Source organism: Centruroides sculpturatus, unplaced genomic scaffold (genome assembly GCF_000671375.1).
Source record: "Centruroides sculpturatus isolate CEXI.00-Female unplaced genomic scaffold, Cexi_2.0 scaffold262, whole genome shotgun sequence".
In the NCBI taxonomy this organism is placed as follows: Eukaryota; Metazoa; Arthropoda; class Arachnida; order Scorpiones; family Buthidae; genus Centruroides; species Centruroides sculpturatus.
Genome location: NW_019384536.1, coordinates 52841 through 68317, shown reverse-complemented (window position 1 = coordinate 68317; position 15477 = coordinate 52841). Strand labels below are relative to the sequence as shown.

The 15477-nt window shown below is 29.8% G+C and overlaps 1 protein-coding gene across 1 annotated transcript in view; it reads right to left on the bottom strand.

The window, feature by feature from the left end:
• LOC111623240 (protein lin-9 homolog) overlaps window positions 1-15477 on the bottom strand; it is a 44598-nt gene that overhangs the window by 13584 nt on the left and 15537 nt on the right. The window contains exons 7-12 of the mRNA XM_023365734.1: window positions 13940-14097; window positions 6064-6197; window positions 5877-5990; window positions 5699-5800; window positions 3280-3360; window positions 601-726 (exon numbers count right to left, since the gene is read on the bottom strand). Of these exons, the coding sequence (XP_023221502.1) occupies window positions 601-726; window positions 3280-3360; window positions 5699-5800; window positions 5877-5990; window positions 6064-6197; window positions 13940-14097 (715 nt within the window). The remainder of the gene's footprint in view (window positions 1-600; window positions 727-3279; window positions 3361-5698; window positions 5801-5876; window positions 5991-6063; window positions 6198-13939; window positions 14098-15477) is intronic.

Genomic DNA, 15477 nt, shown 5'->3' with positions numbered 1-15477 from the left:
AATATATAAAAACTAATATATATATATATATTAGTTAAAAAGCAGTCTGATAGTTTTACAGCAACAATATGGTCTCTAAATATAGCAATTAAATATTAAATCTGAATGCCACATTTTGTCTTAAATACAATGCTTCATCAAATGAAACCATAAAATAATTTAAAATTGAAAATACAGTAAAGTATTTTCTGTATTCTTAATTCCAAAATTGCATAGCTGGATAATTAATCAATTCTATCTCATTTTATACAACTCTATGAGGTTTTTGGATTTTACTAGAGATTTTTAAATTAAGTTTAAAGTTTAAATATAAAATGAACTTAAGTATCATTAAGCATCATTTAATTTCTGAAATATATGAAACAAATAATGTATTTATTATAGAGAGATAGTTACAAAAATATAGAAATTTTAATATATTCTAACCAAACAACAGAAGGAAAACAATAACAAAATTTGTGAGAATACATTAATGAAATTTCAGATTGTAATAAAAATGTTTAAATTATAGTTTTCCCCTTTAGAAATTTATAGAAACTTGATAGAAATTTGATTGATTTAATAAGTTATTTATTTAATAAATTAATTACAAAATATTACCTCTTGACAATATTGCTGCACTCCAGTCAGATATTCATCTAGATCTTTATTTAATTTTTCAAATTCTAAAATTACAGATGCATATTGCTTTTGAAATTCTAATGGTATTGGTTCTTGGTAGGAACGCTGTTATTTGAAGTAAAAATAAAATTTTATAAAATATTTTCTTATTTTAATATATATGTAATAAAAAATAATAAAATACTATAATGTGAGGTCCAGGAGACAGTGAATAATTTTATTTAATAATTCGAAATATAAATTATTATTTGGTCGTTAAAAATGACACATTTTTGTATGTTGGTGAAAAAAGTTGAGAAAAAAGAAAAACTAAGCTTTTTTTTGACTCCTGACTTCCCGTGGCAAGATGTTATCGCACATTTTTGACAAACATCTGTCAACTTGAGTTATGATGAAAACCTTAACCCCCGATTGGAGGAGATTACAGGATACAAGGGGCTAACACACTGCTCTGAAAGGGTTCTGCCATAGAAGCTGGTAGACACTTCCCTGGAAGTTAACGGAGCTGGAACTAGTTCAAACTTAGAGCTAGTGGACCAAAGCTCATCTGTCTCCATTGAGAAACCCCCAACCTCTATGACAATGACTACTCAACTATGAGAAGAAAACAGTCTATATGAAAAGAGGTATTCTACTTAGCTTTCAGCTGAACTCTCTCTCTCTCAGTTGAATAGAATTTAGTAGTTAGAAACTCAATAGTCTATGTATATACCTTGTATGCTTAATCATCATCGTATATATATATATCAATAAACAGAGTAGTTTAGTTATCAGTGGATTTGTCTCTACCTCCATTCATGAATCAACACCATCCCTCTGCCACTTGATTTCCCTCTGATTAGACCTCAGACATCACCACTCCGATATTAAACTGCCAATTAGAAGTACTCACAAGTTAGGGTGCAAATTTAGACTTTCCCTAGCTACTGTTGGAACCCTGATGTTGAAAGGATATCACTATCCTGAAGACAAAAAGTATTTAGCCATCCTAGATAGTGGGCAGAGTCTCACAGACTCTAATCTCACAATAAATTTGTCCAAACAATTTCAAAGAAAATAAAAGATCAGCTCCACCATAAGACTGTTGTGTTCCCAAGATATATTAAGGACAAATTTTGAAGAAATTTTTTGTAATCAATTATTTTTGTAAATTTTCTGAATTTCAATGGATTTATTTCATTTTTTGTATCACAGATTCCATTATTTATAAAAGTTAGAAAATTTTTAAAAAGATAGAAACTTTCAGCTTTGATTTCTTTTAACTTTTATAAGTTTAACAAAATACTGTATAACAATCACACTCTTATTAATACATATGACTAAAAACCAAATTAATTTAAAAATTTTATTCTAAAACTAGTTCAATAAAACAATATAAAAATAAATTTACTTCATTATATAAGGAAAATTATTTTATTAAATACCAACCCAAAAGTGAAATAAAAGCTAAACAATTACAGTTAGAAAAATATTATCAGAGGCTTGATTACTTTAGAAACAGAAACAATAGTTTTAGAAACATCAAGTATTATAAGCAGAAATTAAGGATAGAGATCTTAACCAAAGCGGACATCATACTCACTACGTTAAACAGTTGTAAGAATGCACCACTAGAAAATGCTTTTGGTAGAAATAGTTCTGTTACATTCACTTGTTGCATCGTGGACGAAGCTACTCAATGCACAGAACCTGAAATTTTGATCCCCCTCCAATATGGAATCAATAAATTGGTGTTAGTGGGTGATCCACAACTGTTGCCAGCATTAGTTACTTTGAAAACTGCTGCACAGTGTGGATTTCAGTTATCTTTATTTGAAAGGTTTTACAAATATTTTTTGCAAATGAAGCAACATAGTCCAATTTTTATGTTGACTGAACAATATTGTATGCATCCCGAAATCTGCAAATTTCCTTCTCAACATTTTTATGGTACTAGATTAATATCTAGTGGAACTCGTCCTCAATTTCCTATAAAACCATACATAATGTTAGATATTATAGATAGTCAAGAATGTAAAGATAATCCTGCAAATATATATAACATGCCTGAAGCAAATTTTGTCAGCAAACTATGCATGGAACTGTTACATATTCTTCCCATGTCCAGTTCCATAGGCATCATTACGCCTTATCAGGGCCAGAGACAGGTTTTCACTGGATATTTTGAGAATCAAACGAGTTTGAGTAAGGAATATCAGCAAAGAATAGAAATAAACACGTCGACGGCTTTCAAGGATGTGAAAAAGATGTCATTATATCGTCTTGTGTCAGAGGAAATAATTATTCCGGAAATATTGAATTTTTGAACGATGGACAAAGATTAAACGTGGCTACCACTCGAGCCCGCTGTTTGCTCATTGTGTGCTGTCATGTGGCATTTCTCAGGAACCATGCTCATTGGAATGCTCTAATTTCAAATGCTGAACAAAGAAATCTGTTATTTCCTGTTAAGTCATCATCTGTGAATGAAGTGATCAAAATGATCACGTATTAGAAGAATAACAAAATAATCAGTCGTAAACTAACCAAAATATTGTAAATTCATGTATATATGTGACATCACTGTTCCATTATCTACTGGTGTAAATAAATTTCCAAGTCGGAATAAATAACAGTTCTTCATCATAAAAAAAAAATTAAATTAAATTAAATACCAACCAATTTTTCAGCTTCAGTATTCATCTCTTTCAACCAAGTTATTTTTTCTTTTTTTGCAGCTAATATCTTGGAAAGACGTACCTATTCAGTATAATAATAAACTAATTATAATAAACATAATTAAACAAATATGATAAATAACATTTGTTTTTGTAGTTAATACAAAATGCTCAAATATCATTTACAATAAATAGACATTAATATAATGCACAAATTAATTTATTAATTTTATGAAATTACACACTGAAATTACAATTTTAAATAGTAATTAATTATAAATAAAAATAGTAATAAATAATGTTAGATGTGACAGAATCCAACAATTTGAATTTGTAAAATGTTACTTATTCTTTTTTGGAACATAACACACAAAATAAGAACTTTTTCTGGAATGTAGACTCGTAACAGGATTCAAGTGAAAGGATTTGAATTGATGCATTGGAAAGAATCCAATTAGAAAAGTTACTTTATAGAATGGGTGTCAAGTCTCCTCTCCAGGATTTTCACTTTTGCTCAGTAATTGTTTGAGAAATGTATATAATTTGTAAAATAAATTGTTATTTTTGTTGTTTTATACAAGTAATTTATAAAATTCAGAAAAAGAATTAATAGTCTTTGGAAATTAGAAACTACAAAGAAGACGAAGAATATCTGAATTTAAAGAACCATTATACTATAATGCAAAATTTTTTATTTGAATTTGTTTTCTTGATCATTTTTGCTATTTTCCATTATAAAAGTTAAAGCATAACAGTACTAATCAATTTTGTACGCTACAAAATAACAGTCTCTGCTAAAATCATTATCTATTTTAAAATCATTAAGACATTTAAGAATATAAAAAGCTAATGCTAAATTTTTGTTTAAATCTCTAATGAACAATTTTAATAGTCAACAATAACAGTCGCACTTACGAATTAAGTGTACTTGTTTTCATTACTTCAAAAATTTCCATTCAAAACATTATTATTGACTATAAACATTCACATCATTATAACATTTATTGAATTATAAAGCGCATTGTAATTATACATTAGATATCTTTGAATATATCTTCAGATACATGATGATGATAATTATTGATTACATCTATAATAAATAAATTAGCCAATTTTTTAGATTTTAAATTAGAAAACAAATTTCATTAAAATTTTAGTACCATCAATTGAATATATTCTAAAGTAAAATTTTTATGTCAAAATATTTTATAGATTCACCTATAATTTTAATGAATTTTGTTCATAAAGTTCTTCTCTTTTGGTTAATTGTGTTAACTAATGCTTGTACTTTCAAAATCAGAAATATAAATACAAAATTACACAGGCAGAACTGACCAGGCCACCAAGTAATTCAGATTTATAACAAGTGAATTTATATAAAATTACAGTAGAGCATCGATTATCCGACCCCTAATTAACCGTCACATCAGTTAACTGACCGTTCTAGTCGGCAAATTTCAAATGTCCGTTAGTGATGTGGCATTACAATATTTGGCTATGTCTTGGTTAGTTTAATATTACTTTTGTTAAATTTTTGTTAAATTGTTGTATTTTAGCTGGCATCAACGACTCGACCATTGAAGGAAGGCCAGTATTTAAATGTGACTTAATTTTCTAATTATGAGTGGTTATTAGTTTTGTGAGCAATAAAATAATTCAAAGATAATTTTTAACGATACAATAACAACGATTATTATTTTTAAAAAAAATTTGTTAGGCTTAACATCGATGAAAATTCAACGCAAAGTAGGTTAACAGCAATATACTAATATACTAATTATATGGGATATACTAATATACTATACTAATAATGTATTTTTTCATATTTTTCGGTTATCCGACCAACCCGAGTCCCCAATTGAGTTGGATAATCGATGCTCTACTGTATCATCAAAGTTCTGAACATCAGTAAAGAAAGTATTAGATCAATAAATCATATCAAATCCTATTCCCATAAGAACTTCATAAGTTATTCTAACTAACTACTTTTCTCGAGACCATGCAAAAAACTTATGGTAACTATAAATTCCCACTGTAATCTGTCTGTTCTTCCTTAATCTGAAGAATGGAGTTAGATAGATGAAAATCAAGACCAGATATGGAAAGCTTAGGGGCAGAAGGCCCCAATTAATTATATACAAATTTTCAGTTTGCAGTACGGCATTGTGACGATGTCACAATAAAATAATTACTCATTTTAAAGAAAAAATATTCCAGAGAAAGAACAAAGAATTGGAAGATGTATACAATGCAAAATTTCTTGAGCATATGTTCAAAAACTAAGAAATGCAGTATAAGAAGCTCCTGAAGATGAGCCACACAGGCTCAAAAGTACTTGGGAGTTGAAAATCAGTTTTTCAGATTAGTCTCCTGAAAAGTAGTAAGTTAGGATAACTAATAATAATATCTGACTAACTTACCAACAATACAAGAAACTTTTTCGGAAATCCTCCTAAAGTTCCTTCTTCCATTAAAGATAAATCAGACTGTAATGATGATCCACCCAATAAAGGATCATTATCCTTTAATAAAAAGTAAAAACTTTAAATGTTCATGTAATATTAAAAAATAAGATTACATATATAATCAAGTATTTACCAATTGTGGCCAAGCGGAATTTAATCCAAATCTTGGAGGAGTATAAAATATGTTTCTGGGTCTATGCTTTTGAGCAAAGGCAGATATAGGCATCATCTCTGAAGGATCATTACTCTATTAATTCAATACAACTGTATTAACATTTAGGATAAATAATAATTTTAAGTATCTAAATAAAAGATCATACCAGCACTTCAAAATCTGGTATAGAATGAGTGCCTAGGCCTGGACGGTCAAAAGTTATTCTGTAGGTTGCATTAGAAGTATCAACAGCATCAATAGATCCCGTAAAAAGACCATCTTGAGGTTTACGAAGGCGTGCTATAAAATGCAAAGGCATCCTTTATATTTAATTTCAAAATAATTTTAACCAAATAGTTTACATACAGTAATTTTTTGCTACTGCTAGTTTTTCATGAGCATTTTTATTAAATTGGCACAGTTAGCTGTGCTTCTGTGATATCCTCATGATACATGTTATTCATCTAACTGTAAAAATTTTGATAAAAATATTTTTTCCACTTATCACAGACACTTAAAAAAAAAAAAAAAGCACTATAGAAAATTACCACCTTATGCATGCCATCACATATAATTTTTCTTTGTCTTGCAATCACCTGCATAAGATGATGATTTTCTGCTCTAACATCATCAAAAATGGCACCATGGAAGTATTTTATGAATGCCACAAGAAGTAGTCATGATGTTATGGATATCTGTCAGCTATGAATGACATAATGATATGCATAGTCTGCAAATCATTAGAACCTTGAATGCTTGTCTCTATAAACTAGTCTGGGTGTTATGATCCTCAACAACTTAATTGTTTTTGTGGATATATTTCATGTCAAAAAAATACAAAAAATTGCTCACTGCTCCTTCTGAAAAACACTCCCATCCTCTCATCATTTATTTCCAGCTAAACTCATTTCATAATACAGTAGAGCATTGATTATCTGACTCCCGATTAACCGTCACATTGGTTAACGACTGTTCTAGTCGGCAAATTTGAAATGTCTGCTAGTGATGTGGCATTACAATATTTGGCTATATCTTGGCTACTTTAATATTATTTTTGTTAAATATTTGCATATTTTAGCTGGCATCAACGGCTCGACCATTGAAGGGAGGCCAATATTTAAACGAGACTTAATTTTCTAATTATGAGTGGTTGTTTGTTTCGTGAGCAATAAAATAATTTTAAAATAATTTTTAACGATACAATAGCGATGATTATTGTTTAAAAAAAAAAAACATTTGTTAGGCTAAACATCAATGAAAATTCAACGCAAAGTTGGTTAATAGGTTAATATTAATAAACTAATTACATGGGATATACTAATATCATAATATACTATACTAATAATGTATTTTTTTCCTTCTTTTCAGTTATCCGACCAAGCTGAGTCCCCAATTGAGTCGGATAATCAATGCTCTACTGTACTACCTAGTTATCAGAAAGTTTGAAGGAACTGTTTGGTAAATGAAACAATATCCCTAAACTGAATAACATAAGACATTGAAATTTACACATGCAGAGAAGACACGTTACAGGAATTTTCAGAACTGTCAAATTTGAGGAATGGTATTAACATGCAATTACACAGGAAAAATCAGTGAAAAATTACCAATTTATGCTGTGATCCTGTAATAAAAAATTTGCATACAAGTTTAATATTCAATGTGTGTTTAAACTGTCTAGCTCATCTTACAATTTCCATAATATTCTTTCATTATTTACTTAGTAATCAAAGTTAAAATCTATAAGACAGTTTTGATCAAAAATCTTTTTGTAGAAGTTTGGAATATGATAATATTAAAACACTAGTATATACATCTATTGAATTTCAATGAGTTTTTTAAACAAATAGTTTCTGTGTCCTGTTTTCATACATCATAAACTTATAAAATCATGAAAAACTTGAAAAATATTGATTATTATTATATTANAGCTTGCCCGTTTCCTTTAATAATAGAGTCGTGCCTGTCATCTATCTAACATCTTTCCGGAAAAAATTTTTGAATTGCATGACTTCTGGTCTGCATCGTACGTTCATATATAATTAATCCGGGTCTTCTGTCCCCAAGTTTTCATATCTGGTCTCGTCTTTCATCTATCTAACTCTATTTTCGAGATTAAGGAACGACAGACAGACGGACGGACGAACGAGTGATAAAGGGGAATTTATAAGTCTACAATCTTTTTCAAATTGCAGCCAAATAAAAATGTTAGTTAATAAATTTTAAAGATTAAAGAACAGACAAAATTGAAAATATTTTTAAACTTATAATATTAATAGCATTTTAAATGGCAAAATTCATTAGCTTATGAAGTAAATTCGCAATTCAATTAATATATAATTAGTGAACTTATTAAAATTGCGCCGTAAAAATAGTGTAAAAATTCAAAACTCCAATCGTTATCTTTTGTTTAATATTGTTTATATTGATGCTAAACTTTTCCCGTTATTTTTTCCTTATTTTTTAATGTATTAATTTGCATTTGATCATAACGGCTTACACAAATTGCCATCTTGAATTCGAAACAAATATCTTCATGAATTACTTAAAACGATTTTATCTAAATCGAAATTAATTGCTTTATTTCATGAATTAATGAAGTGGTATGGGAATAAAAGTAAAATATATGAGTTAAACCGGCAACATTTCGGTATTCTTGACAGAGAAAAATGAATAAAACGACAATAATAACAAAGAGAAATCAGAAGTTATGAAACTGTACAGATTCATTTGCTGCGAAACCAGAACTCAAAGATTCACTGGACCATCCTGTAAATATACCGTCGGACTAGACATATTTATACGCACGCGTCGCCCAGTTAGAGCACTCTGACGCTGTCCGTATATCTCCACTAACGGTCAGAGTATCTGGCAGTTCACTTAGTTCCTGCAGAACCACTTCGCGGTTCGCTCCTAACGAGCCACAAATTTCCCCTTTTTGTATCCACCCCCTTCTTCCATTGCTGGCTCTCTACACGCATGAGAAAATACACGCAACTATTCGAATTTGGATAGAAAAGGGGGGTTAGAAAATTCTTCCCTCCAAACCGTGAAAGAGAGTTTGAGGTTAGAATAATATTCTCCCCTCTTAAAAATGCTTTTTATGTGTATAAATTTTATTCAAATTTATTTAATCACAGAAATAGATCCTCAAGTATTGATAGTAGCAGCAGAGATTTTATGTTTATTGCTAGTTAACAAAAATAATTTTTGTCAAACTTTGTTAAAGTTTTTTCAATTCAAGTTTTGAGCATGATATTGCTTTCCTTTCCATCCATCTTGATAAACTTTTTGCTTAAGAAGAGCCCAAAACCTTTCTATACTCCACAACTTGAGGCATATTGGATAATTTACTTTCTTTACCTAATTAATACCCAAATATTCAAGTTTTATGATAGTAATGACTGCACATTGACATGATGTACTGTACAATCAGGCTAGAAGATACAATGACCATTTGAGTAGTTTTTGTCAGTAAATGACTTCAAGCATAAAAGAAGGTTCATTGTCATAGATAATGTAATGAACTGAATTTTCCAGAAGTTCACAATCATGATTTTCATTCCTTCCATTTGCTGCTGTTGTTGTTTATCCTTTGATTTTGAGGCATAAACTTTATAATGGCTGATTTCATAACTTTTTTTGCATAAGTAGGAAACATTTCATACATCTGAGCAAGTTTTGCACTTGATTTCATCCATCAACTGTTTTTAAAAAGCATGTCAATTTTTTTACAGGCATGTTGTCAGCAATTCTAGCAGATCCTGAAGTTCTGCTCATTGTTTGAGCACTCGTCAGTCTTTATGGTGACATCATGAACAGTTTGATGACCAATTCTGAAATATTTATTAACACTGAAAATCTGGTTTATTATTAGCATGATTAATCTGAGCTATCAAATTTTGATGTTCTTCATTGATCTTGCACATCATAAACATGACAGAACCCATGAACATGAAATTTCTTACACAAATGAGCTAATGCATGCTGTCTTTGCTTATCAATTTTTTTTAGACATTTTGGTATTATAGCACTTCCAACTTTGTATATGGATTTTTAGTGCAATCCCTTAAAATTATTGTCTCTCTACATTCTGCAGTGCCTATATTTAAAGAACATTCTTTACTGTTAAATATTAGTCTTCATTTCAAAATTAAGTAGACATAAATTCTTTTTCTTTAATCCTTTTTGCCACCCAACACAAAAGTAACAGTAAGTTGGCTTCAAGATATAATAAATTCTTCATAAAACAACATAAATAGATTATTGAAAAAATTAACACAATTAAAATTAAAAGTTAAAATTGATCAAACACTGATCGACCTTTTATTTTAGGATCTGGCATTTTTTTTTACAATAAAACAACAATAAAAAATTTTTCTTACAATAACTATCATGTCCTGTAGCCATATTTAACTACTGCTTTGAGCCCTCTGGTGGTGCTTTCAGGTATTCACAAACAATTTTTGCATAAAAATCGTGCATTATTTACATAAAGACAACACAACCCAAGACCATTTTCAATTGAAAATTAAGTAGACATATTTCGTATGTTTTATTGTAAAAATATGCCAAATCCTAAAGTAAAAGATCAGCTTTTGATCAATTTTAATTTTGTGTTCATTTTTTCAATGTTTTATGTTGTTTTATGAAGAATTTATTATATCTTCAAGCCGACTTACTGTTACTTTTGTGTTGGATGGCAAAAAGGTTTAAAGAAAAAGACTTTAAAATATGTCTACTTAATTTTCAATTGAAAATGATACTGGGTTGTGTCATCTTTATGTAAATAATGCACGATTTTTATGCATTAGTCTTCATGTTCAGTAGGTTTTTGCTCAAGGTGGTCATATACAATAATTATTTTTGGTTTAATGGTTGTATTTTTCTACAAAAAGATGTTTCAATGTGTTGCCCTCTATCTGCAGTTATTAATGTAATTCATTAATTACTTTATTCATAAAACTATTAATATCAATTTTATATATTTTATGATCACATAACTATAATATGTAGTCTGTTTTTTTTTCAACCTTTGATGGTCCATAAAAAAAAGACAAGTGTAAATAACAAAATGAACTTATTAGCAAAAGTTAGGTACATACAGGGTTACTTTTTGACATAATCACCGTGAAGATTGAGGTATTTGTCATATCTGTGGACAAGTTTTTCTGTCCCCTCTTCATAGAATGTTGCTGCCAATGATTTGAAAGGGTCCTAAAGTTGTTTTGAAAATCGTCATTAGTCTTGAACCTCTGCCCTCCTAGCCACTTTTACTGTTCAGGAAAGAGGTGGAAGTCTATGGGTGTTTAAAGGTGGCAAAAACTTCCACCCAGCATAGAAGTTTTTAATGTGTGAAGACTGCCACCGCTTTCCTGGACTGAAAACATGGCTAGGAGGGCAGAGGTTTGAGACTAATGACGATCTTCAAAACAATGTCGTTAAGCCATCTCAAATTCACTGATGGCAACATTCTATGAAGAGGGGACAGAAAAGCTTGTCCACAGATATGACAAATGCCTCAATTTTCACAGTGATTATGTCAAAAAGTAATCATGTTTGTACCTAACTTTCGGTAATAAGTTCATTTTGTTATTGACACTTGTTTTTGTTTTATGGACTATCAGAGGTTGGGAAAAAAACTGCTTCTCATATAATTGAAATGTTTTTATTGAGAAAAATTGGTATAATAGTGAAATAGAAACATCCAAATCTGACAGTTATATATTAAATCCAAATGATTGCCAAATTATATTGGGCTATATTATTTTACCTATTAATTAATAATAGTAATAGTAATATAGGGCAATGTAACTCGGCAATCATTTGGCTTTAATAGTAGTGAAAATAATGATAAATTTACAGTAATTTCTATCACTTGCTGCTAATAGAAATGATAATATTTTATATCACATAAAAGTAAGCTTATTTTTCTATATTGTTCAATTATCAAAATACAAACAAAGCTCTTATGTTAAACAATACAATAAAAATACAAATCAAACTGTCACATAACAAGCCTAACAAAAGAAAAAAAAAAAAAAAACTAGTATCTTAATCTTAAAAATCTATAAACTATATATACCAGTTTCCATAATACAATTGGTGACAGACTAGTAAACATTTTAAATGTTGTAACAATGTCTATAAATTTTTTATGTCATGTTTCATCATTACATTTTTTAAAATTTATTTTTAAATTTTAATATAGTCACTGTATATACAGTGGTGCCTCATATAACATACGCCTCAAATAACGAATGCTGCGAACAACAGACTTTCTGTTTGGCCGTTACGTGGCTCAAGCAACAGATTGGCTGCGAACAACAGTCTTTCTGCGACCAAGTGCAAATGATGTTTCCACACTTTTGCCGTTGCCAACGACCATCTGCTATTTTTATAATATATTAGTATTATTAGAATATATTATTAGTAGTTCCCGTTGGGATTCGGCTTGCTCCCTTGTTTATTACGTACATCATCTCAGTGCAGGGTATTTACATTTATTCAAGTGTTGTGCAAATCGTCGCTTCTAAAAAAACAGAAAGGTGATTTCAATTGAAACAAAGCAAGACATCATCAGAAGGAGTGAAAGTTGACAAAAACTTCCTTGTCAAATGGGGAGAGCCTCGGGAGTTTACCAACACTCATTATCCAAACAGAGCTGAGGCCAACAGGACAATGACACCCTTGCCCATCATTTCCGACAGGTGTTAAAGAAAGAGAAACAGACCACCTTGGACATGTTTTTCAAGAAGCCAGCTGCCAAAAAACAAAGAATGGAACAAGAGGAGATGACCTTGCAAGCTCCGGTAGCCTTTCCTGAATATGACTCTGATTAAAAAACAATAAAAAGAGACCTGCTGCAACGTGTAAAAAGTCTGTATCTGTATGAATGTGTAAAAAAAGTGTTCCTCCACCTCCTCCTCACAACATCTGACTACCCAGCATAATTGGTGACTGCTCCATTTTCATTTTTTTTTATGGTACAGTACAGTTATTTTATACTGCAAAACGAATTATATGTTTTAACATGTATTTCTATGGGAAAATGTGTTTTGTATAATGGACTTTTCACTTAATGGACGTGCATCTGGAACAGATTAAGTACGTTATACGAGGCACCACTGTAGAACGTTCCCTTTTTTGAAAAGTTGTTCGAGTAATAGTGTTCAACTTACAGAAATGTATAACAACCTGACAAAGATCTCTGAAAGTAATCAAAAATGGTCATTTTCATTTTTTCCAACAAACGAACCTGCTGGAACCAGTACAGGTGTCTGAGTGTTTATATAACTTTTCCTGCTTTTGTGGGCTTTTACAGTTACTTTTATTCTTTGCTTTCTTTCAAATAAAAATTTTTTAAAGCAAAGATATTTTGTATGAAAAATTTGCTTTAACAGTTGTTTCACTGAAGTAACTATACTCTGTATATGATGAGTTGGCCCCTCTCTAAGCTATATTGAGAGGATGTATTATTTTAGAATATTCCATGCATTTTAGGATAAGTGAACTTTTTTCTTGCTTTTTTTAATACATATTTATTATTCCCTGTCATAAAGACAGATGAAGGTAATATAATTAGAAACATAGCTTTTTAAAAAACCTGATTTTAGTGATTCAACTGATTCAATTGGTTTTAACTCATTTGTTTTTCTCCAAGATCTCCAAAATCCTGCAGATACTCTTGATTATAATAAATATTTTTTCTACTGAAAATAAGTTTATATTTATAAAAACAAAACTGTTATCTTTTTGTTTCAAAATTCCAAAATAATCTGCAGAAATGATTATGATCTGTTAGGAATAGGGTCTGTCTAAAAACTTAATACACGTGACCACCATCACACACTAAATATGAAATATTGAAAAAATTATTAATTATTTGAATAAATATTTACAATATCAATAATTAATGAAAACAATTATTTATAACATGTTGCTTTTGTTCCAATACAGATATTTCATTGTATGAAAAAATTATTAATTATTTGAATAAATATTTACAATATCAATAATTAATGAAAACAATTATTTATAACCTGTTGCTTTTGTTCCAATTACAAGAGGAAGTGGAATTTCTGCAGGGAGATCACGAAAATTTGCAAGATCTACAACTTTTCTTTGTTGAAGTTGCCTAATTTTGTTTCTCTTTGTTTGAAGAGCAGAACGTTCCTCTTGAAAGAAAGCTGAAGAACAACTACAATATAAAAACAATTTTTAATAAATCTTATCAGTAATAAAAGTTTATGATATTTTTTTGTATTAAATCTTGAATAGATATTGAAATCTATAAAAAAAAAAAAACAAACATTAAAATTATATTCCAAAATCATAAAGCTAAATAATGAGATAAATATATTTCTAAATAATACTTATATAACGAACGAACTGGATAAATATATTACTAATAAAACACACCTTTAATAATCCAGCTAATAAAAATTAATAATATAATAACGTTTTTGATCGTACACAAAAAAAGAACGTAAATACGAAATTAAAATATAAATAACGGAAAAGTAGATAAAATAAACGAAAAATATAAATTAATCTGAAAAAATGTCACTTAACAAATAAAAATAAATAAAGTCATTAATGCTTGTAAAAGGATTGCCATGCAGTAGATAAAGAGTCCGCATCTCTATGGTTGATGCAACCAGTTTTCTTGTGTGCCTTAAAGATCTCTAATTTCTCCAGATATTTCATTGTATGTAAATTTGTTGTAGGTTTAATAATTTCCGCCCAATCCCAATGGACTTGAATGTCGTGTTGCGTTGCGTAAGACGATAGCACGGTGTTGTCAAGTTTCTTATTAATAGTATATTTATGTTCTTTGATACGTTGTTGCAATTTGCGCATTGTTGCGCCTACGTAGACAAGATCCGAATTAAAATGCTGATCATGTAATGGTATAGAATAGATTCCTGATGCCGATTTCCAGTCATAACGCTTCTTATCGTTTCTTAATAGTTTGAAAACTGTAGGATTGCGTTGATATACAACACTGAAATCATTAGCTTTGGCCGTTTCTTTATGTATTTGTCTCAAAAACGGGACATAATTTAAAACCATCTTTTGTCTATGGTCTACTGTGGGATGCCGTTGTTTAGTTGTTTGGAAGGTTGTAATAAGATTCTTTATGATTTCCTTTTGGTATCCGTGTTGTTCAGCAATCTTTAGAATGTAGTTTAGCTCCGCCATCGTGTCTTTTATACTAGAACAATGTGTATAAGCCCTTTTTATCCAGGACCTAAAGGCCGCCAATTTGATGTGATGCGGATCGATTGAATTATGTGGAATTAAAGTGAGTTGAAAGCATGGTTTTCTGTATATGCCGGTCCTGATTTCTCCCTGTCCGCAATCGATGGAAATGTCCAAAAAATTTATAATACTATCACTCTCCTGGTCCACTTGTAGTAATAAACCGTAAGGATTATTATTGATCTTATCCAAAAATTGCTGTAAGTCAGGTTGCCACAAGATGAATATATCGTCGACATATCTGGTGTACAAAATGATAAGGTGTTGAAATTCGGGTAGAATTTTGTTTTCAAGTTGCCGTAAGATCAACTCACAT